Source organism: Tamandua tetradactyla, chromosome 1, assembly GCF_023851605.1.
Source record: "Tamandua tetradactyla isolate mTamTet1 chromosome 1, mTamTet1.pri, whole genome shotgun sequence".
Lineage (NCBI taxonomy): Eukaryota > Metazoa > Chordata > Mammalia > Pilosa > Myrmecophagidae > Tamandua > Tamandua tetradactyla.
In genome coordinates this window covers 133,543,961-133,563,240 of record NC_135327.1, presented here as the reverse complement: position 1 = coordinate 133,563,240, position 19,280 = coordinate 133,543,961, and the positions used below count along the sequence as shown (strand labels likewise).

The 19,280-nt window shown below is 34.7% G+C and overlaps 1 protein-coding gene across 2 annotated transcripts in view; it reads right to left on the bottom strand.

Moving 5' to 3' along the window:
- Positions 1-19,280, bottom strand: part of SEMA3A (semaphorin 3A) — a 225,617-nt gene that overhangs the window by 25,626 nt on the left and 180,711 nt on the right. For both annotated transcript variants that reach the window (XM_077151734.1, XM_077151724.1), the window contains 3 exons: positions 18,700-18,919; positions 15,740-15,831; positions 7,478-7,519 (listed from right to left, as the gene is read on the bottom strand). In XM_077151734.1, coding sequence (XP_077007849.1) covers positions 7,478-7,519; positions 15,740-15,831; positions 18,700-18,919 — 354 coding nt within the window. The remainder of the gene's footprint in view (positions 1-7,477; positions 7,520-15,739; positions 15,832-18,699; positions 18,920-19,280) is intronic.

The following is a 19,280-nucleotide window of genomic DNA, read 5'->3' as shown; positions in this document are numbered from 1 at the left end:
TTTCTTTGTTTAGAGGTTTTTTTTTTGTTTTTTTTTACTGTATCTAATTTCTTTACTAGTTATTGATTTGTTGACATCTTCTATTTCTTCTTGAGTCAGTGTTCTAGTTTGCAAGCTCCTAGAATGCAATATACCAGAAATGGAATGGCTTTTTTAAAAAGGGGAATTTATTAAGTTGCAAGTTTGCAGTCCTAAGGCTGTAAAAATGCTCAAATTAAGGCAAGGCTGTGAGAATGTCCAGGCTAAGGCATGAGGGAATGATACCTTAATTCAAGAAGGCTGATGTTGTTCAGAGTTTCTCTCTCAATAGGAAAGGCACATGGTGAATATGGTGACATCTGCTAGTTTTCTCTCCAGGCTTCTTGTTACATGAAGCTCCCCGGGGGGCATTTTCCTTCTTCACTTCCAAAGGTCTCTGGCTGTGTGGGCTCTGTTGGTTCTGGTGGCTTTCAAGTGTTTTCCAATAATGGCTTCCTCTTAAAGGGCTTCAGTAAGTGATCCCACCTTGAATGAGTGGAAACACATCTCCATGGAAACTATCTAACCAAAAGTTACCAGCCACAACTGGGTGCATCAAATCTCCATGGAAAACATAAAAAAGATTCCACCCAGAAATACTGAATGAGGATTAAAGGACATGGCTCTTCTGGGGTACACAATAGCTTTAAACCAGCACAGTCAGTGTAGGTATTTGGTGTATTTCTAGGCATTTTTTCCATTTCATCCAGGTTATCTAATTTGTTGCTATAGTTGTTCATAGTAACCTCTTATAGTCATTTTTTAAATTTTAATACTGCCCCCATCCCTTTCTTTTCTGATTTTAGTTATGTGTGTCCTCTCTTTTCTCTTCAAAGGTCTAGGTAAAGATTTGTCAAGTTTATTGATCTTTTTTTTCAAAGAACTGACTGATTTTCTGTATTTAAAAAAAAATTCCCTATTTCATTTATCTCCACTCTAATCTTTATATCCCTTTCTGGCTCACTTTGGGTTTAGTTTGCTCTTCATATTCTCGTTCTTCCAGTTTTCAGGTTGGGAACCTGATTTGAGAACTTTCTTCTATTTTAATGTAAGCATTTATAGCTATACATTTCCTTTTATATATCCTCTTTATCTCATTGGCTATTTTAGATTACATTTTTTGATTTTACATATTCGTGAATTTTCCGTTTCTCCCTCTGTTATTTATTCTAGCTTCATTCCATTATGGTCAGAAAGGATTCAGTGTATGACTTCATATTTTTTTAATTTATTGAGACTTCTTTTATAGCCTTAGATATGGTCTATTCTGGAGAATGATCCATGTGCACTCAAGAAAAAAAATGTGTCTTTTGTTGCCATTGGGTGAAGTGTTCCATATATGTCTATTACGTCTGAGTGGTTTAGAGTATAATTCAAGTCTTATGCTTCCTTATTGATCTTCTGTCTGAATGTTTTGCCCATTATTGAAAGTTGAGTGAGTTACTTCAGCAGTGTGTCGTGGGGACACAGGTTCAGGGCATGGCAGAAACTTTCAGAAAATAATCCCTTTAATGTGCAGAATATAAAGATTCCAGACAGGGCAAATCTCCCAGTCACTTACTTAGTATAATAAATCCAAAAGCAGGGGCAGAAGCAGGAAAAGAATTCCCATCATGACAGACCTCCCAGGGTGGCCGAAAACTGAACTGAGTTGGAGTATATACATGGCAGCCTTGCAAAGCCAACTTCGAGCTGGAGTAGAGAGACACATCTCTACTGTTTAAGTGTGGTTTTACCCACTTCAGTGAGGGGACCCTGCCACTGAGAATTCCTGCCCTCAAGCATCTGGGGCTGCTTTCCAGGTTTAAGGTCTGTCATGGCCTTTTCATCAGCCTTAACATCCACCCCAAGTTGTGAACTGGCATAAGATAGTGAAGGATGTGGGGGTAGTGGAGGGCCAGAGGATGGCCGCACTGCAGGTGTTTGTGATGTCCCTGGAAAGGGAGATGTGGGTAGGTGAGGTCTGGGTGTTGGCTGCTTAACAGATGTCTCTGAACCTTCCTAACAAGTGCTGTACTTCTGTTAATTTAGAACCGTCTATTTCTCCCTTCAAATCTGTCAGTATTTGTTTCATATATTTTGGGGCTCTGCTATTAGGTATATATGTATTTATAATGGTTATGTCTTACGGATGAATTCGCCCCTTTGTCAGTGTATAATAACTACCCTTTTCACTCATAGCAGTTTTTTTTATTAAAAATCCATTTATCTTATATTGGCATAGTGACTCCAGCTCTCTTTGGGTCACAGCTTGCATAGAATATTTTTTCCCCGTCTTCCACTTTCAACCAGCTTATGTCATTGAATTTAAGGTGTGTCTCTTCTACACAGTACATAGTTGGGTCATGCTTTTAATCCATTCTGCCAATCTCTACCTTGTGACTGGAGGCAAATGTAAATTGTTTAAAGTCACTACTGATAATGCAGGCCATTTTTCTGCCATTTTGCTGTTTAGTCTTTGCAAGTCATACTTTTTTTGCCTCTCAGTTATTCAGTTAAGGCCTCATTTCATATTTATTTGATTTTTTTTTTTTTTGTATTGTAACATATTGAGTCCCTTCTCATTTCTTTCTGGATATGTTCTTCATATATTTTCTTTGTAGTTAAAACTTAACATCTTAAATATATAACAATTATATTTGATTTGATACCAAGTTGACTTCAGTAGTATATACATATACTATTCCTACATCCCTCCAACTTCCCACAATTTTTGTACTTCTTATAAATTGTATCTTTGTACATTATATTTATCCCAAACCATAGATTTATGATTACTTTTAGGCATTTGTATTTTAGCACCCATAGGAAGTAAGAAGTGGAGTTACATTCCAAAAAACTTCAATACAAAAATACAGGTAATTATAATTATCCATGTTGTTACCTTTACTGGAGGTCTTTATTTCTTTATGCTACTTTGAACTGCTGTCTAGTGTCCTTTCCTTCCAGTCTGAAGAGTCTCCTTCAGCACTGCTTGTAGGGCAGGTTTAGCGGTGATGAACTCCCTCAGCTTTTGTTTATCTGGGAATGTTTTAATCTCTACCTCATTTTTGAAAGAAAGTTTCACTGGATATAATTTTTGATTGGTAATTGTTTACTCTCAGCATTTTAAGTATTTCAAACCTCTGCCTCCTTGCTTCTGTGGTTTCTGATGAAAACCCAGAAATAATCTAATTGGGACTGCCTTGTACATCACATGTTGCTTTTCTCTTGCAGCTTTCAGAACTCTCTCCTTGTTCTTGTCATTTGGCAGAACAAGTTTGTCTTGACAGTTTGATAATATAATCCTATTTGAAGTTCTGTGGACTTCTTGGATACACATATTCACATCTTTTGCTAAGTTAGAGAAGATTTCTGTCATTATTTCTTTGACTATTCCTTCTGCTCCTTTCTCTCTGTTTTCTCCTTCAGGGACTCCCGTAAGGTGTATATTGGTACACTTCATCATTCCCACAGTCTCAGCCTATTTTTACCCTGTATGATTCTTTTTTCATTGTATCAGTCTGACTCATTTTAATTGTCTTTTCTTCAAGTTCATGGATTCTTTTCTCTGCCAGCTCCAATCTGCTGTTGACACCCTTCTGGGAATTTTTCAATTTAGTTATTGTCATCTCCTCCAGCATTTTTGTTTATTTCCTTTTTAGGATTTCTATCTTACTGCAATTCTCATATTGTTCATTCATTGCTTTCCTGATAGAGTCTTTAGTTCTTTCTCAATATTTTCTTTCATCTCTTTGAGCATGTTGAAGATGATTTCTTTAAAGTGATTGTCTAGTATATACCTAGTCTGGTCTTCTTCATTGATATTTTCTGGATTTTTACCTGTTCTTGGGTCAGCTCTCATTTCCTCTTTCTTTGTCTTGTAATCTTTTGTTGCACTCCATACATTTTAATGTTTTAAAATGTTAAAATGTAAACTCGGGGATTCATTCACTAAGATATCTGCTTTTTGATTTTGTAGCCGCTAATGATATGACAGATTTTCTTGAGTGTCAGAAGTGAACAAAACCAAGCCAACCTAAACAAAAAAAATACCTTTCACCATCTTTGTAAATTGATTTTACATTGTGATCACCTTTAAATTCAACCCTCTTATCAGGAAGATCAGCCCAAGGTGACTGCAAAGGGCAATGTCCTCCCTGTCTTTTATGGGTCTGAGTCTTGTCTGAATCTGGACTTATTATTGGTCTCAGGGTAGTTATAGGAGTCTGAATGTCCACTCTATCTTCCAAGAAACAGATCTTTCTCTCAGGAGTTCCACCTCAGGACTTAAAGCAGGCAAGTCTTTGCCTCAGGTTATCTGCTCCAATTGTTTCTTAAACTACTTTTGTTATGTCAAGCTGCTAGGAGGGGGGCACATAAAAGAGAAGTTTTCCAAATCAGACTTTCCCTGCTAGACCAGTTGAGGAACCCACAAAAGGATTACTGGCCAACCCCTAACTGCCCTGGGAGGAAAGAGGGAAAGACTGGGAAGGGGCTCGAGAGCTTCTTCCATGACTTCCCAAAGCTGTACTTTCTTGATGTGGCACCTGCCAGGAAAATGTTGCCCTTCAGCTGACCTCCACGACTCTGAGGATGTTTAACGGGTTGGAGCAATTGTCAACCTCAGAGCCAGAACCCCAGCAATCTGATGTAGCCAATTGAAAGCACTGATCAGAGATCAGACTGTGTCCTTCTTCTCTGTGGATCTTGGGGAACTAGGAGTAGCACCAGTCAAGCTCTGTCAGGCCCCATTCAACTGCTGTCTGCTGCAAAAGGGGGAGATGGGTGGTGGCAACTCACACTCTGAAAGGGCAGTTCACTGGTGTTTACCACAACTCTGTCTTCTGTTTTTTCCTGGATGCTACATAGTGTTCTGCTGAGTTCTGTTATTTCAAAACAGTTGATTCAGATAATTCCTGCCTATTTAATTGCTGTTCTGTGGGAGGGACTGGTTCTCAAAGCTTTCTACTCCACCATCTTCCAACTATTCCTGTTAAACTCTTTTTTTGTGAAAAAATTAGGTTGATTTGTACCTCTCTTAAAGCATCTATAGTACTGGTACCTGATGACAATTGACCATGATTTGGAAAAAAATTAAAGAATGGAACAAAAGCAAAAAAAAAAAAAATTCCTTTTTTCTTTCAATACGTTCTTTTAATAACCTACCAGCCTCTGTTTGCTTGCTTATTTCTTTTAATGAACTTTTAGAGTCTGTGGAAGGCAAGCAATTTCAGTTTACTAAAAGACAAAAATTTACATAATATTTAAGCAGCAAGAGAATTAAAATAGAGAACAATGTCCAGAAACATTGATGTCATTGGAAATGTGGACATGCCATTCCCTCTATTGTGATCATAATGATTTTTAAGAGCTACTAATCAAGTTTATCATACATAATTTTAAAATCTCTCTTTGCTTAATAACTTTAAGAAGTATGATAAAATGCATACTAAGAACACGATTTTTGAGTAGAAAAGGAGTCATTATTGTCTAAATATACCACATCCATTTGGGAGAAAAAGGAGAGAATATATGGGAGGAATAGAAAAATAAAAAATAGGCAATGGTGATTATTGTAATGAAACTCAAAGTTTGCCAAAAATGATATCTAATTCAACATCACAGTTTCATTTTAACTTTATTCTGCAGTAATATTAATAATGTACAAATTACGCCCTCCAAATGAAATATAGGAAGGCTTGCAGGCACCATGGAGCATGAGTCAGTTACTAACAAATAACCTGATGAGCTCTTTCTGCCCAATTTAATATCACCGCCGGCTTTCTCACCATTCTCTCTAACAAGTTGTGGAGAAAGTCCAGTTAGCCAGAAAATTAGTTGTTGTACTGCTTATACCCCTCAATCTACTGCCTCACTTTTAAAATGCCTGCAAGCATGCATGGAATTGAGTTATATTTCAATGAAATCAAACTTCCAGTAATGGTAAAGAAAAATAATATACTCTAGACTTTTTGATCAACTCCATAGTATTTTAAATTGATAAACTGTTTTGGATGTTTATTAGTAATGCGTTGCATTTAATGGACTTTTTTTAATGTAGCTTAAAATTTAAAATAAAAGGAGTGTTTTACAAATCTGGATGTGGAGGTATGTAAGATTGGCTATGAGGTCTAGCAAAGAATAAATAAATAATTTAAAAAATCATTACAGAAATAAAAGCCCATGATTAGCTTACATGCTGGAAATCCCCAGATTTCCTTGCCAACATCTGACAATTTTTAGATTACAAGAACAGGTGAACACATACTTAGGAGGTGTAAGATAACAGTACATGTCAATAATATCTGCACTCTGAGTTTCTCTAAATATCTTGGAGATTATCTATCTATTTTGATATGGTATATGGAAAGGATTCACACAGAATTTTACTGGCACAGTATTTTAGTGTCTTATTCAGGTGATAAAGTATGGTGACAGATAACAGACGTAAACAGTTCATAAATAAGGTTTATGAAATAATTCTAATATTTTACAATTTTCAATATAATTTTTCTCTTCAGTGAGAGAGGGGCACCCCATTCCATTTAGGTTTTTTAATGCCTGGCTAGTTAATAATTAACTTCAACTCAGTATCTAAGCTTATTCTATTTTTGTGGTTACCACTGAAATACTAGTTACAAGTCAGTCTAGATAACTTTTATGGGGCAGAGAAAAGGTGTTAGAAGTTAAAACCATATTTGTTATACACATATCATTTAGCATTTAGAAGTCATTTGTTTTACTTAAGTGTCTCTCCAAAGCATTCATTAGATATGAACAGGAGGAATATTAACAGGTTTCCCTTAACCTTTGAGTTTGTAGAGTTTTAAAACATCACATGGTAGTGACCATTTTGCTGCTATCTTTTTCTATTTGAACAAAATGAAGTTATATCTTGCTTTCTCTAGCACGCAAAATAAAATTAACATTGAAGTCAAGATTCTCCTTACATACATTGCACAGGACATAATTTTATTAGGCTGTAAAAGGTAACTTGTTTATATACAAAATTAAACATAATTAAAAACTATTTATATTCTGAAATATCTACCAATGTCATTTTTAAAGTGTATATATATATATTTTAGAGAAAATGAGAGAGAAGAGAAAGAGAAAAGAATCAAAAAAGATAAAAAGAACTACTGAGTAAATTATTTTACAATACCCAGAAAAGAAACACTCTAAGTGCAAATTCACAACAAATAATTATCCCAGACCCGTGCTTATATGAAAGATATGAGGTTGATCAAAAGCATGGGGGAAATGAAAATGATCTTTTCCATTGTATCATCTATGGTATTAAGCTAATATATATTATATATTAAAAATGGTATTATTTCTTCTCTCGGTCTATTTTCTTGAAGAATTTTAAATAAATATGTAAAACTTAATGGATCATAAATGGATATAAAAACTAGCATTTGAAACCAAAACTAATGAAATATAGACTATTGGTGGTAATACATAATGATAGTACCTGCTTAGTGGAAAGTTCCATTGCTGAAATGATAGTTGGTTCCTAAAGAAGAAAAAGAAATATGTTTGTTTACTAATAAAAAAAAAATCATTTATTGACACAAGGTGCTGGCATAACTTTCCACAGCAAAAACTTCCGTACTCATAAAAAGCAATATAATCGGAAAATAAGGCACATGAAGGAAACTCCAAAGATAAATGTCATATGTATAAAGCTGACAATAGCGCTGGTCAATGCCTCCAGCCCAAGGCCATCGGGAACACGCCTGTAGCTGATGAGGCTGAGCTTCCTGCTTGCTCGATAAGGGAGCACACACACCACACAAAGCCATGGTCCGCACAGGAACGAGGCATTCGAAAGGACTTGAATGTGTTTGGTCTTGTGTTACATGATTAGGGGGAGGGCTCAAGGGAGCAAGACTTCCCTCTGGGTTGGAGGCTTTCAAAATGCAGGCATAATTCTATGTTGAGCTATCTGCTGGGGATTGAATCATGTACCCTACAAAAGACATGTTCACATTTTGATCTGCTTTCCTGTGGGTGTGACCCATTTGTAAATGGGGCATTCGAAGATGTCATTGTTAACGTGTGGACTCATTTGTGAATAGGATCGCCAAAAATCCTATTTAGAGGAAGTCAAACTGAATCAAGGTGGGCCTTAATCCATAGGACTAGAGGCCTTAGAGGCAAAGGAAATGCAGATGTGATTATTCAGAAGGAGCCAGAAGCCAGCAGAAATTAGAGGAGCAGACACAGGAAAGAGAGACCACCATGTGGTGGGGGAAACTGGAATGTTACAGACTTCAGAAGCAAGCTGTGCCAACCCTTTCATGTTGGACTTCTAGCCTCCAAAACTGTGAGAAAAATAAATTCCCATGGTTTAAACCAACCAGTTTGTGGTATTTGTCATAGCAGCCCAGGGAAACCTGGACAACATCTTAGTAAATCTTATTTAGAGGCAGGGAAGAACAGATGGTGGCTAAGTGTGATTGGTAAAGAAGCAACAATTATCCATATTAGCCAGGAGAGTAGAATATTTGGTCGTTTTGGGGGTTTGGACAATCTTTATGTTTTTGTCTGTGTCAGACATAACTACAGAATGGTCTTGCTTTTGTATTGATTCATTGTGTTCTTAGAGCAGCCTCGTCTGAAACGGTTGTTCTGTGAAATTTTGTATGTTCAGCTGGAGAGCACTGTGGCCAAGCTGATAGCTCCAAATCAACTCCAAAAACAAGGAAGAGTTGCTAGCAATAAGCCAGTTCCCAGCTATAAGGGGCTGTGAGAGTTTTTTGAGATGATATTTCTTTATCATTATTAAAAAGATTATTTAATATGGAAGGAAACTATACTCCAGGCATTTGAGAGAGAATCTACTCTCTTCAATTTCCATGAAAAGGTTGATATGAGGAGTAATAAATATGTAGGTAGGTAACACTAACTTCTTTAAGTGTTCTACTGGAGCCTCTCACAAATGCATGTGCAGGAATAAATATATCTTATTTTGATGAATATAGACTGTCAAAAGGCTGTACACCTGAACACATTAGCTTATCTCCTTTTAAATTTGCTTTCGCTGTACTGTGCGCCTTCATCTCTTTAATTGAAGACAAGCACAACAGTTAGAAAGAGATTGTTTGCGGGGTCACAGAGGAGGCTGAGGAGTAAAAGGCTTAAGTAGGTAGATGACCTTAGGAGGCTTCACTGTGTAGGCTACTGAAGCCGAAGCCTGAAGAGAATGTAGAGTTAGACTCTAGAGTCAAAGTGTCTGAATTTCACACTGTAACTCAGGCGTGGCAGAAGTGTACTCTCGGGCAAGAAACTTAATCTCTTTGCACTTCAGTTTTCTCATCTGATAAATGAGGATCATGGTATACATTTTGTGGATTGCCCCGCACACCCCAAAACGGAGGGGAGAGGAAGAACCAGCCAAGAAGGCGTTGAGGAAGTTACCGATGAGAGGAAATCTGAGAATAATAGAGAAAGGCTTTCAAAATGTCCACTGAGCTTAGTACCAAGAGGTGTACTGATTCCTGAGCTTCCATCATTGGCTGCCCTGGGGGTGCTAGACCTGCCACATCCCCCGCTGTGATGACTGTCCTCTCAGCACCGTCAGAGAAGCCCTGTGGCAGAAGGGCAGAAAGTGAGACTCACAGCAGAAACTGCAGGTGAGGTGGAGGGGATCTGACGAGGCTCACCAGAGCCATCAGATGTGTCTTATCAGTTGTCTGTCTCCCAGTGCGAGAGCAGGGTTTTTGGCTGTTTAGTTCACTGCTACATCCTTAGCACCCAGAATTGTGCCTGCTATTTACAGTTCCTCAATGGATATTTATTGAATGAATGAATGAATTCTCTATCAATTTTCCCCTTCTCTCCTCTCTCTCCACTTTATCCCACTATACACGGTTTCTTCCTTTTAATTTGTACTTAGGATAAAGGCATCCATCTTATAAATAGACTTTTCTTTGATCCTTCAGGCTTAGCTAGAATTTCTGGAAAAACAAGCTGAATAGTTTATACTCGCTGCCTTTATTTATTCACTTCCCTGTTTCCTTTATTAAATTCAATTATACCTTGGACAGTCTTATTGACCATGTCTTATTGCCCATTTTCACAAACTTCTTTTCACCTAGCGGTCATTCTTAAGATGTTTGTTTTTCGCTGGCTGCTCTTCTTCCACTCTGTAGACTCCTTTCCCAGGTGGTTTTGATTACCCTCTGTGTGCTTCAGAATTACAAGTCTCCAAGTCAAACCCTGACATATGAGCTATAAAAGGCTTTTCGTAACAAATTTAAGAAAATCTGCCTGAGACACAAATGAGGCAAATGACTTAGGATGTAAATTAATTTAATAGGATAACTTAGAGATTTCCAATAGTTTTCCCTTTTTATAGCTTAAATAAAATAGAATATTAAAGATAATTTTCTATGGGAATCGGCATCAACCATAAAGACAATTATAATGGAAGGAATGTCTACCAGATTCAAACTTTCTCTATGCAGGGAAATGATCTTAAAAATGTAGTAGTGTCAAATCTCAAAAATCAGAGGTAATCATCAATTCAGATGTACAGCCTTAAAAGACAAAGCTGAAGATTTTATTTAGATTTGTACAGTATTAGAATCAATTAATCAAGAAAGGAAATAAAGAAGAGTTACGAAAGTTATCCACACAATCTCCTTCAATTTCAACTGTTTCAGGTGCAACCTGGTTATGTCAGAAGCTAACTTTATGCTTTCACGAAAGATTTCATGAAATTTTACAGTCAAGGTGTGAGGAAAGTATTTCTTAGGCAGATAATTTACAACTAGTGTGAATTAAGCCAAAAGTTAAATATGTCCAATTTCTTAAAGATGAAGCTCATTAACATTAATGCAATTCATGTTCACAGACAATATCAAAAAACAAATTTCTATCAAGCAGCTGAAAATGAATTATTAGATGAATAAATTATAAAATACAAAACAAATCCTAATATACACTGGACTCTACTGCATCATATTATTTCAACAGTTTTAAATTAATATCCTAGAATCCCTTAATTAAAGGAACTGATTTATTTTATAGACCAGAACATTAATAACATTTTAGAATAAGATGTGCTATATGCTTCCTGGGGTTGAATTTTAATGGACAATCTATGAAGATGACATCCATTTAAATAAGTTATTTTTTCCTGAGAAATAGCTGGTGGTGAGCATGACTTCCATTTAAAAGAGATTTAGCTTTATAAGCATTTTCTATGAAACTGGTTTCAATTGCAAATTTAATTGGTGTTCAAATAAAAATAGAATGAAAATCTTAGCACCCTTTCAAGATTTTCTTTGATTCCAATTTACCATCTTTTTTTTCAGCTATTTTAATCTAGTCCTTATTAAACTTTTGCACTAGCAAACCTTTTCAACCTGCTAATCCCAGGAGAATCTGACATAGTTTGCTGGATGCTAAGCACGTGGACACCCCTTTAGAATGAGTTAATAGGGCTAGGTTTTGGAAAGCATCAATTATGTTTTACATTTGAATGAAAATTAAACTCTTTCATTTGTTTGCTCAGCTGTTCATGGAATATTGCATAAGTTGGGTTTAAAATGCATGTGTTGTGGAAGTAACTGCCTTGTAATCCTTTGCAGTCATTAGGACTATAAATAAAACCCATTGTAGTAAGAGTCTTATGACTTGATGGAACACTTGACTGTCTCAAAAGTAAAACCCTCTCTCACTGGTCTGGAAAGAAAATCCATGCTGACTGACTAGTTTAAAGTGAAAAGCAGCATATAACAGGCTATTATACCTTATGAATATTTATTTTTAAAAAATATAGACGCGGAGTTTTCAAACATTTTAAAGAGATGTCCACTTACATAACCAGTCACAAAAGCTACCATATACTAGTAATCTTTATTAAAAAAATAAAATAAAACAAAGCATTATAGTCAGGACAATCATCCTTTGTGATGATGAGATAAAGAAATTGAGGCTCAATTGACTTTCACCAATGTGCTAAGAATAACAGTAAATATAATCCGAATTCATTTCTGTGATTGAAAATAGTATTTGGAATTAGATTTCATGTTTTGGTGCCCGAGTGCCATTTTGAACATTTAAAATTCAAAGTCATTTCTGGATTCCTATACCAATGCCAATTTCATTTCACCTTTTATTGCCTATTAAAATTTTTACTCTAAAATGGAAATTTTTATTACTAAGGAATATTTTTCTTTCTATACTCTGATTGGGGTTTGATTTCATCCAGAATAAAAGTATCTTGGATGTAATTGAAACCACTGGAATGTTCCTGTGATTAGCCAGGGTGTTTTCCTTAACCAACCTCAAAATGCAATGGACGTAGTACTGGCTTTAATTCAGGATTTTAGATGAGGTTTGGTTATTCAGTCTAGCATGGACATATAATGAACATAGTCTCATGGAAATGATATTATGGTAAAATGAACTGACTGGTCATATTAAATGTCTCCCTTTAAAAAATCCAGCACCATGGCTTTAAATCTGTTCCTATCTATTTACCTTGTCAAACTAGCACAGAGCTCAGGGTGCCCCTATTTTATTTTATTTTATTTTAAATGGAATAACTTTCAAGGCTCAAAAAGAAACTCTGAAGCTGTACAATTTCTCTGCTTGTTTCACTGCATATGGCAATTGCTTTAATGTGTTGTGTTTTTTTTCCTCTCATGGTAAAATTAAACAGTGTGACAGTGAAATATTCCAATTGCTAGACCACAATCTATGTATGAACTTTTCCTGATAGAATAGAATGTTGAAAGTAAATATTTCTCTAAACTCTGTCCAAATATGTTTTGTCTACTTGAGTGCCAAAGAAATAGTAATGTCAATAATGCCTGGCAGAGAATAAAGAAAAGAACTGAGCATTTATCTATGAAAAGAGATGTGTTCCATGTTGTAAACATTCTTTTTACAAAATTGTAGACTCATAAATAATCTTATGCATACTAGCATAATATTATCATAAATACCACACAAACAGCATTCAATAGATACCATAGATATAAGTTGCTTGTGTATTTCTCTGGAAACTGCAAAATGCCAACAAAATCTAATAGATATTAAATACTTGTGTTTTCAAGATTGTTGGTTTCCAACATCTTCCGATTTTGTCATGTCATGTGATTGACCAATTTAAATAACATACTTTGAAATTGAAAAATTTATTGCATTGAAGAACATTGTGTATCAACGTAAAATTCCAGATTTATGAGGAACTAAAATTAGGTAGCTTATAGGACAACTACAAAATTATATATCTTTTATTCATGAAATTCCAGAAAACCATGAGATGATAGAAAAAAAGAATATTATTTAAGAAATGGCATGATAACAGTTAATACAGTTCTGTAAGAGAAAATTTAATTGTACTAATAGATAATGAATTAAATCCTTGAAACTATGAGATCTAACACCCTCTAAGTTGCACGAGGTCAGGGAGCATATGCATAGTATTCATCTCTGTAACAGCAGGGACTAGCATGATGCCAGGACCAGTGTAGGTTCTAATGTATATATTTGTTAACAGACAAACGGATGACTGAACACTTTTTAAAAAATGTATGACAACTGAAAGGAAATATGCAAAGGAACCATGACAAATACAAGAGTAAGAGACTGAAAATAATTAGGAAATTCTTAAGATAACATTATTTTAGTGTCTCCTGTGACTTCATTTGCAACAGTGGTGGCAAAATAAATACATATAATTGCTGTAGTTTTTTTCTACTAAAGAATAATATAGGCACAAGCAGCAGAAAATTGTGTTCTCAGTTTATCCTGGCACCTTATTTTATTTTTATGTTTTGGATGGGCAGGTACCAAGAATCAAACCTGGGTCTCAAGTATGCAGGCGAGAATTCTGCCACTGAGCCACTGTCAAACCTTCAGCTCTGGTACTTATTTTAAGTATGATCTCTTTAAGGAAGACTTAAAACTCTTAACTTCTTCCTGTTTCATTTCTCTACCAATATTCATTCATTCATTCAATAAATGGATTGAGTACGTATTTTAGGCTCTGAAGGCACAACAATGATACAATACAGCAATTTATTTATCTACCTTTCAGTGCCCAAAATTTCTTTGCTAAATCTAGATAGACTCTATATATCCAAATAGTCCATTTCGATAGTTTAATTTTTGAATATGTAGGCTAATAGATAAATGGTAAATGCTGAAAAGGTACATATGAACAATTCAATGGACAGGACAAATGACAGATTTTAGCCATCACTCTACACCAGACAAAGATAAAATAGGATCACAGTACCGGATTTAAAAAAAAAAAAAAACATAATAGATTTATAATGATTTTACTCTTAAGGTTAAAACAGAAGATTAATAGAAAAGCCTACTGGAAATAGCTAAACTGAAACAATATTAACAATGAAATCTGGAGCACAGTGCCTGGCACTGACCTTGCTTATTTACATATAGTACCCCTAATTCTTCCAGTGTCCATGTGAGCTAAATATTATTCTCACTGTTTTACTGATGGGGAAGCTCAGAGGGCTGATATATGTATTTCAAACACAATTGACATGTATCTTTCTAACTGAAGAGCCTGAGCACTTTCATCCAGAAAATTGTTGGCACCTGATTACAAAATATTTGTCATAATTTAACAATTATTTGTTTCAGTACTAACCATAATTTGAATTAAATAAATAATGGATATTATGAGCTTACCATAGTATACTTCACCTATTCTTTTAGATATTACTGTAAAGATAAAGCCCTAGTGGGTTAAAAACAAAACTGGTATAGAAATGGGGCTGAGATGTCTTGGGAGAACTTTTTTCAACACTTTAAAATATTGAATGAACTGACAATTTTAAGCCAGGTCCTTTCTTTAATAGATAAAGTATCTGAGACCCCTGGGGACAAAATGCAATCCCAGAAATTGTGAGAGTAGGTCTAAGGTTTTCTCATTGTTCCGCCTACCAAATCATTCGAATTCTAGTCTGTTTTGCTGTTATAAATATCTCAATATGTTTTCAATTCTTTTATCAAAAATGTAAAGCACATTTTGTACTGCTCTCTGTAATTCATCATAAATAATTCACATCAAGGTGTGCTTCAAATGAAATTATTCTCTGCTTTCCGAAAGGAGGAACAAAAGACACCTTTGGTCCCAATCGACCTAAGTATATCTGGGCTGACAAGGTGAGAGTTAGTGATTCAGGACAAAGAGACAGATATCTACACATTTCTTAAGTGTGTAGACTGGTGTGATCTATAGCAAATTTGCTGCCAGTGAGATAAAAATATCAAACTTTCTTTTGCTAACAAATGATTTCTTTAAGGAAATATAAAACAATTCATGAATAGTCTTTAAAAAGGATTGGATGTTTTCATTTCCCTATCATTCTAAATAGATCTGCCTGAATATGTCTAGGGGAGATACATTCCATCCCAGTTACACCATGAAGTGTGAAAGAGCAGAGTTTAGAGGAAACAAAACTGGTTTGTTCATTGAGTTAATTTAAATAATATAAAGTGTAAATCATATATTTTATCATTGAGAAAACAAAATATGAGCCGAGAATATATTTCTTTACATCTTTAGATTTAACTAGTATTGAAAGCTTCAAGGTTTATTTTGACTAGTGTCTGGTTTTCTAATTGACAAGCTAATTAGAAGAGTATGCTTTACTACTTATCCATACCAGGTTCAGTGTGCAGCTGTCCTGGGGAAACGGTGAACAACTGAACTTGTTGACACTTGAAATTAAGCAGCACTCACCCGAAAAACTGCCATTTCTTCCAGCAAAACTTCTTCTAAATCATGCCAAGTCTCCTTAGGAATTGAAACTACTTTAAGAACGGTCCCAACATCTTTGAAAGAAAGAGGGGGTGGGGGAAGAGCACAACTTAAAAAGTGTAACGGATAGGATCAGTATTTGTTCAAAATAGAACATTTTTATCCCAGTCTTCCTTTTCATTTATTTTTGTTGGAACATCAGTACAATATGTATTCAGAAGCATTGCATGCAATTAGATAGCTTTTAAAAGTGGAATGAAACAAAACTAGGTTTTTGGAACTATATTAAGCTTTGAAGAAGGTTTGATCCTGAAGATATGTAAATTTTTAAAAAATGTAATAGTCATGACAAAAGTTGGCTAGGTTGGGCTAATTACTTTCATTATATACATATATGCATATATATATATATATACACACACACACACACACACACACACACACACACACATATATATATATATATATATCCTTCATTATTAAGTGTTTTAGAAAAACATATCTAAAAAGAAGTTGCCAGTTTGACATAAAAGGTTTTTCTACTTTTTATTATGAAGTCATAATACTAACATGAAGACAAAATGTAGATGTAAAATGCAAGGAATTTTCTCAAACTAGAAAAGTAGTCAGAGCTTCAGTGTTAGCTGCTCATCCTCTTGTCAGTTGAAAACCTTACATATTTAAAGGCCATTACAGAAAGCTAAATGACCAGTAAGTGCTATATCTCCAAATAAATACATAGTATTAGCTATTACAGTGTTTTTTCAAATTCAGAAACAAAATCACAGACATGTTAAATTTAATACATTCTATACAGTCAAACATTATTTTTTCTAATTTTCATTGTTAAAAGAGAAATTGTTTTAACGGCAAGAGCTGTCACTTTTATCCCAATTTTAGTTCAGAAGGTATGATTTTCCAGTATTTGCCAGTAGGTTCCTATACCTTGATAGAATGAAGAAGAGGGACTTATGAAGTTCAGAAGTTCAATTCCTCAATATTCCAGTTCTGACAAAACCTGATCAATTATTTTTAGCTTCAAATGTTTCAGTTTTAATCAAGTTAACAGATGAATAATTTGAGAAGAAAATCTTTCTAGTAAAGAATAAGTACCCCAGAAAATAATCTGATATAGTCATACTATGAAGATCATTTTCAAGGGACCCGCATGATGTGCTGTGTCAGATCAATAAAGGTTGCCATGTATCTACCTTTTGTAAAGTTGTTTTTAAGTCCTCTTTTAAGAGAATCTTTCTGTGTTTATAGGACCTGAGGCTGCTCAAAACACTAAAGATTAAAGGTAAATTATGTTAATCTACTCAGGACTCTGATCAGGTCTGTAGTACCCAAACACAACATTATCTGTGTTCCAGATCTGTTTTACAGAGTAGTATTTCAAAGAACTTCACACAAATTGAATCAGATTACTCATCTAGGATCAATATACTATGATGTGCAACTTAGTTAAAAGATAAAATTACTGTAATCAATTTACTTTGCTGACAGATGATCCTGGTCTGTGCTGACCGATGTCCACCCATAGCACCAGACATTAAGCATGCTCTTGAAATTGGTGCCCGGATAGCCAAGCTGTGTCTCAGAGGAATTAAAAGCTTATGGTTGGGTTTCTTTGCGCAAATAGCCCAAAGCAACCTTTGGGTTGCACTGTCAATGAGTGAGGGGCTTCTCAACCAGAGTAAGTCAGAGGTGAGGAAAAAGGCAAGTGTCATATTATTGAGCAAACTTAATTACTCTGCAGAGACTCATAATTTGACATTGTATGATAAACTGATATTTAGTGAAAGGAAAGATTAAAGGTGAATTAAGTTAATCTATTCAGGACCCAAGTACCCCAAAGCAACTTTGTCTACCATCTTCTATATTATAACAATATTTATAACTGGAGTTGAAAATTGCAATTCACTAGCTTTTATAATATTGTACATGATCAGACCCTGAGTCTGCTTGGGAGTCTTTTATTTGATAGAGTAACTTTCTCACCCATAAAAGTAGACTGTAATGTATTATTCAGAACCCAACACTTACACCTGATAACATGAGTATTCACAATTTCATTATAAAACTTTAAGTCTTTAAAACAATTACTGCACAAGTTGCCATTTCCCTGTAGTTAATGCAATTTTTTTTCTCTGTTTCTCACCAAGGGAAAATAAATGTTGTTATACCAGGTTTCAGTGGAGCATTCACTTGGTTTCCCATTGATTTATGTCAGCTAACAATGTTAATGGAGACTAGGAATTTATTACCTTGGAATCTGATCCTAAGTAGTAAGTTTCAGATTTGTAGTTAGTATTTTAAAAAACAGTGGAATTCATTCCGAGAATACGCCTGCAAATAGTTTGTTTCTAATCATATAATTAGTAAAAATGCATTGTTAAATTTCTATAGAAATGGATCTAACATATACCTGATGATTCCTTGGTTTAATTTTGTTGTTTTTCCCAGGAAGTATTTTTTCTATCCAATGCAAGACAGAAACATAAATTTTGTTGCCAAAAATTATATCACACTATGGTAATTTAAATTTTATAAATTTTGCATTAATACATACTGGAACCATTATTAAATGTCTTGGGGATTTCAGGTATGATTTTGAGTAATACATCTTTGTTCTAAAAAGTCACTAGCCAGAGAAGAGTTATGATTCAATTATGGACATCGATTGTTCGCCTAACAATTAGCTTTAGCTAATTACATTTGTCAACTTTTCATGCAAAAGGAATGTTATTTTAAATTAACATGTCGACTTACCTAAAACTTTAATATGTTTGTAACAGCAGAGCGTTCAACTTTTCTAGTCACTTATTAGAGGTTACCTATAGCTTTAGAGCAACTATAAAAATTGCTTTCAATTCTTAGTTTAGTTAATCAGTGAAACAGTGTTCTAGAAGAAAACCTAGTGCTGAAGTCAAAACATTTACCTGTTCCAATAAACATGACATCATACTGGCCATCTTCTGCATCCACTCGATCTACTACAATTTGTGTGAATTGATAATGTACATCTGTTTTGATCATTATCGGTCGGTTATTAATAGGAAACACTGGATTGTACATGGCTGGATGACTTCTTGCAAATGTTATAACATCATCAGGAAGGTCCTTCGTAGAATCAAACCCACCAAATGTTTTACTGGGACACTATTGGATAAAAGGGAAGAATATCTTTTGATTAAAATCTGGAGGAATAAAATGATAAATTATAATGCACGGCCAAAAGTAGTCTAGGAATCCCTTTTTAAAGCTTTTTATTTAATTAGGTAACAAATAAACTAAAAAAAATTATTTTGCTATTTAAATTAGTAGATGCAATATATAGTATATAAGTCCTAAATATATATTAATTCTCAGTAGGATTTAATTGTTACCATTAATTATAATGAGAATTGCAAACACGTTCAATGAATTTAGCGTATAGGATGAATCTGACATCTCCATTTGTGATACCATCATATATTTTATTTATGTGATAAATCAAATATTTGAAATAATGAACACAAAA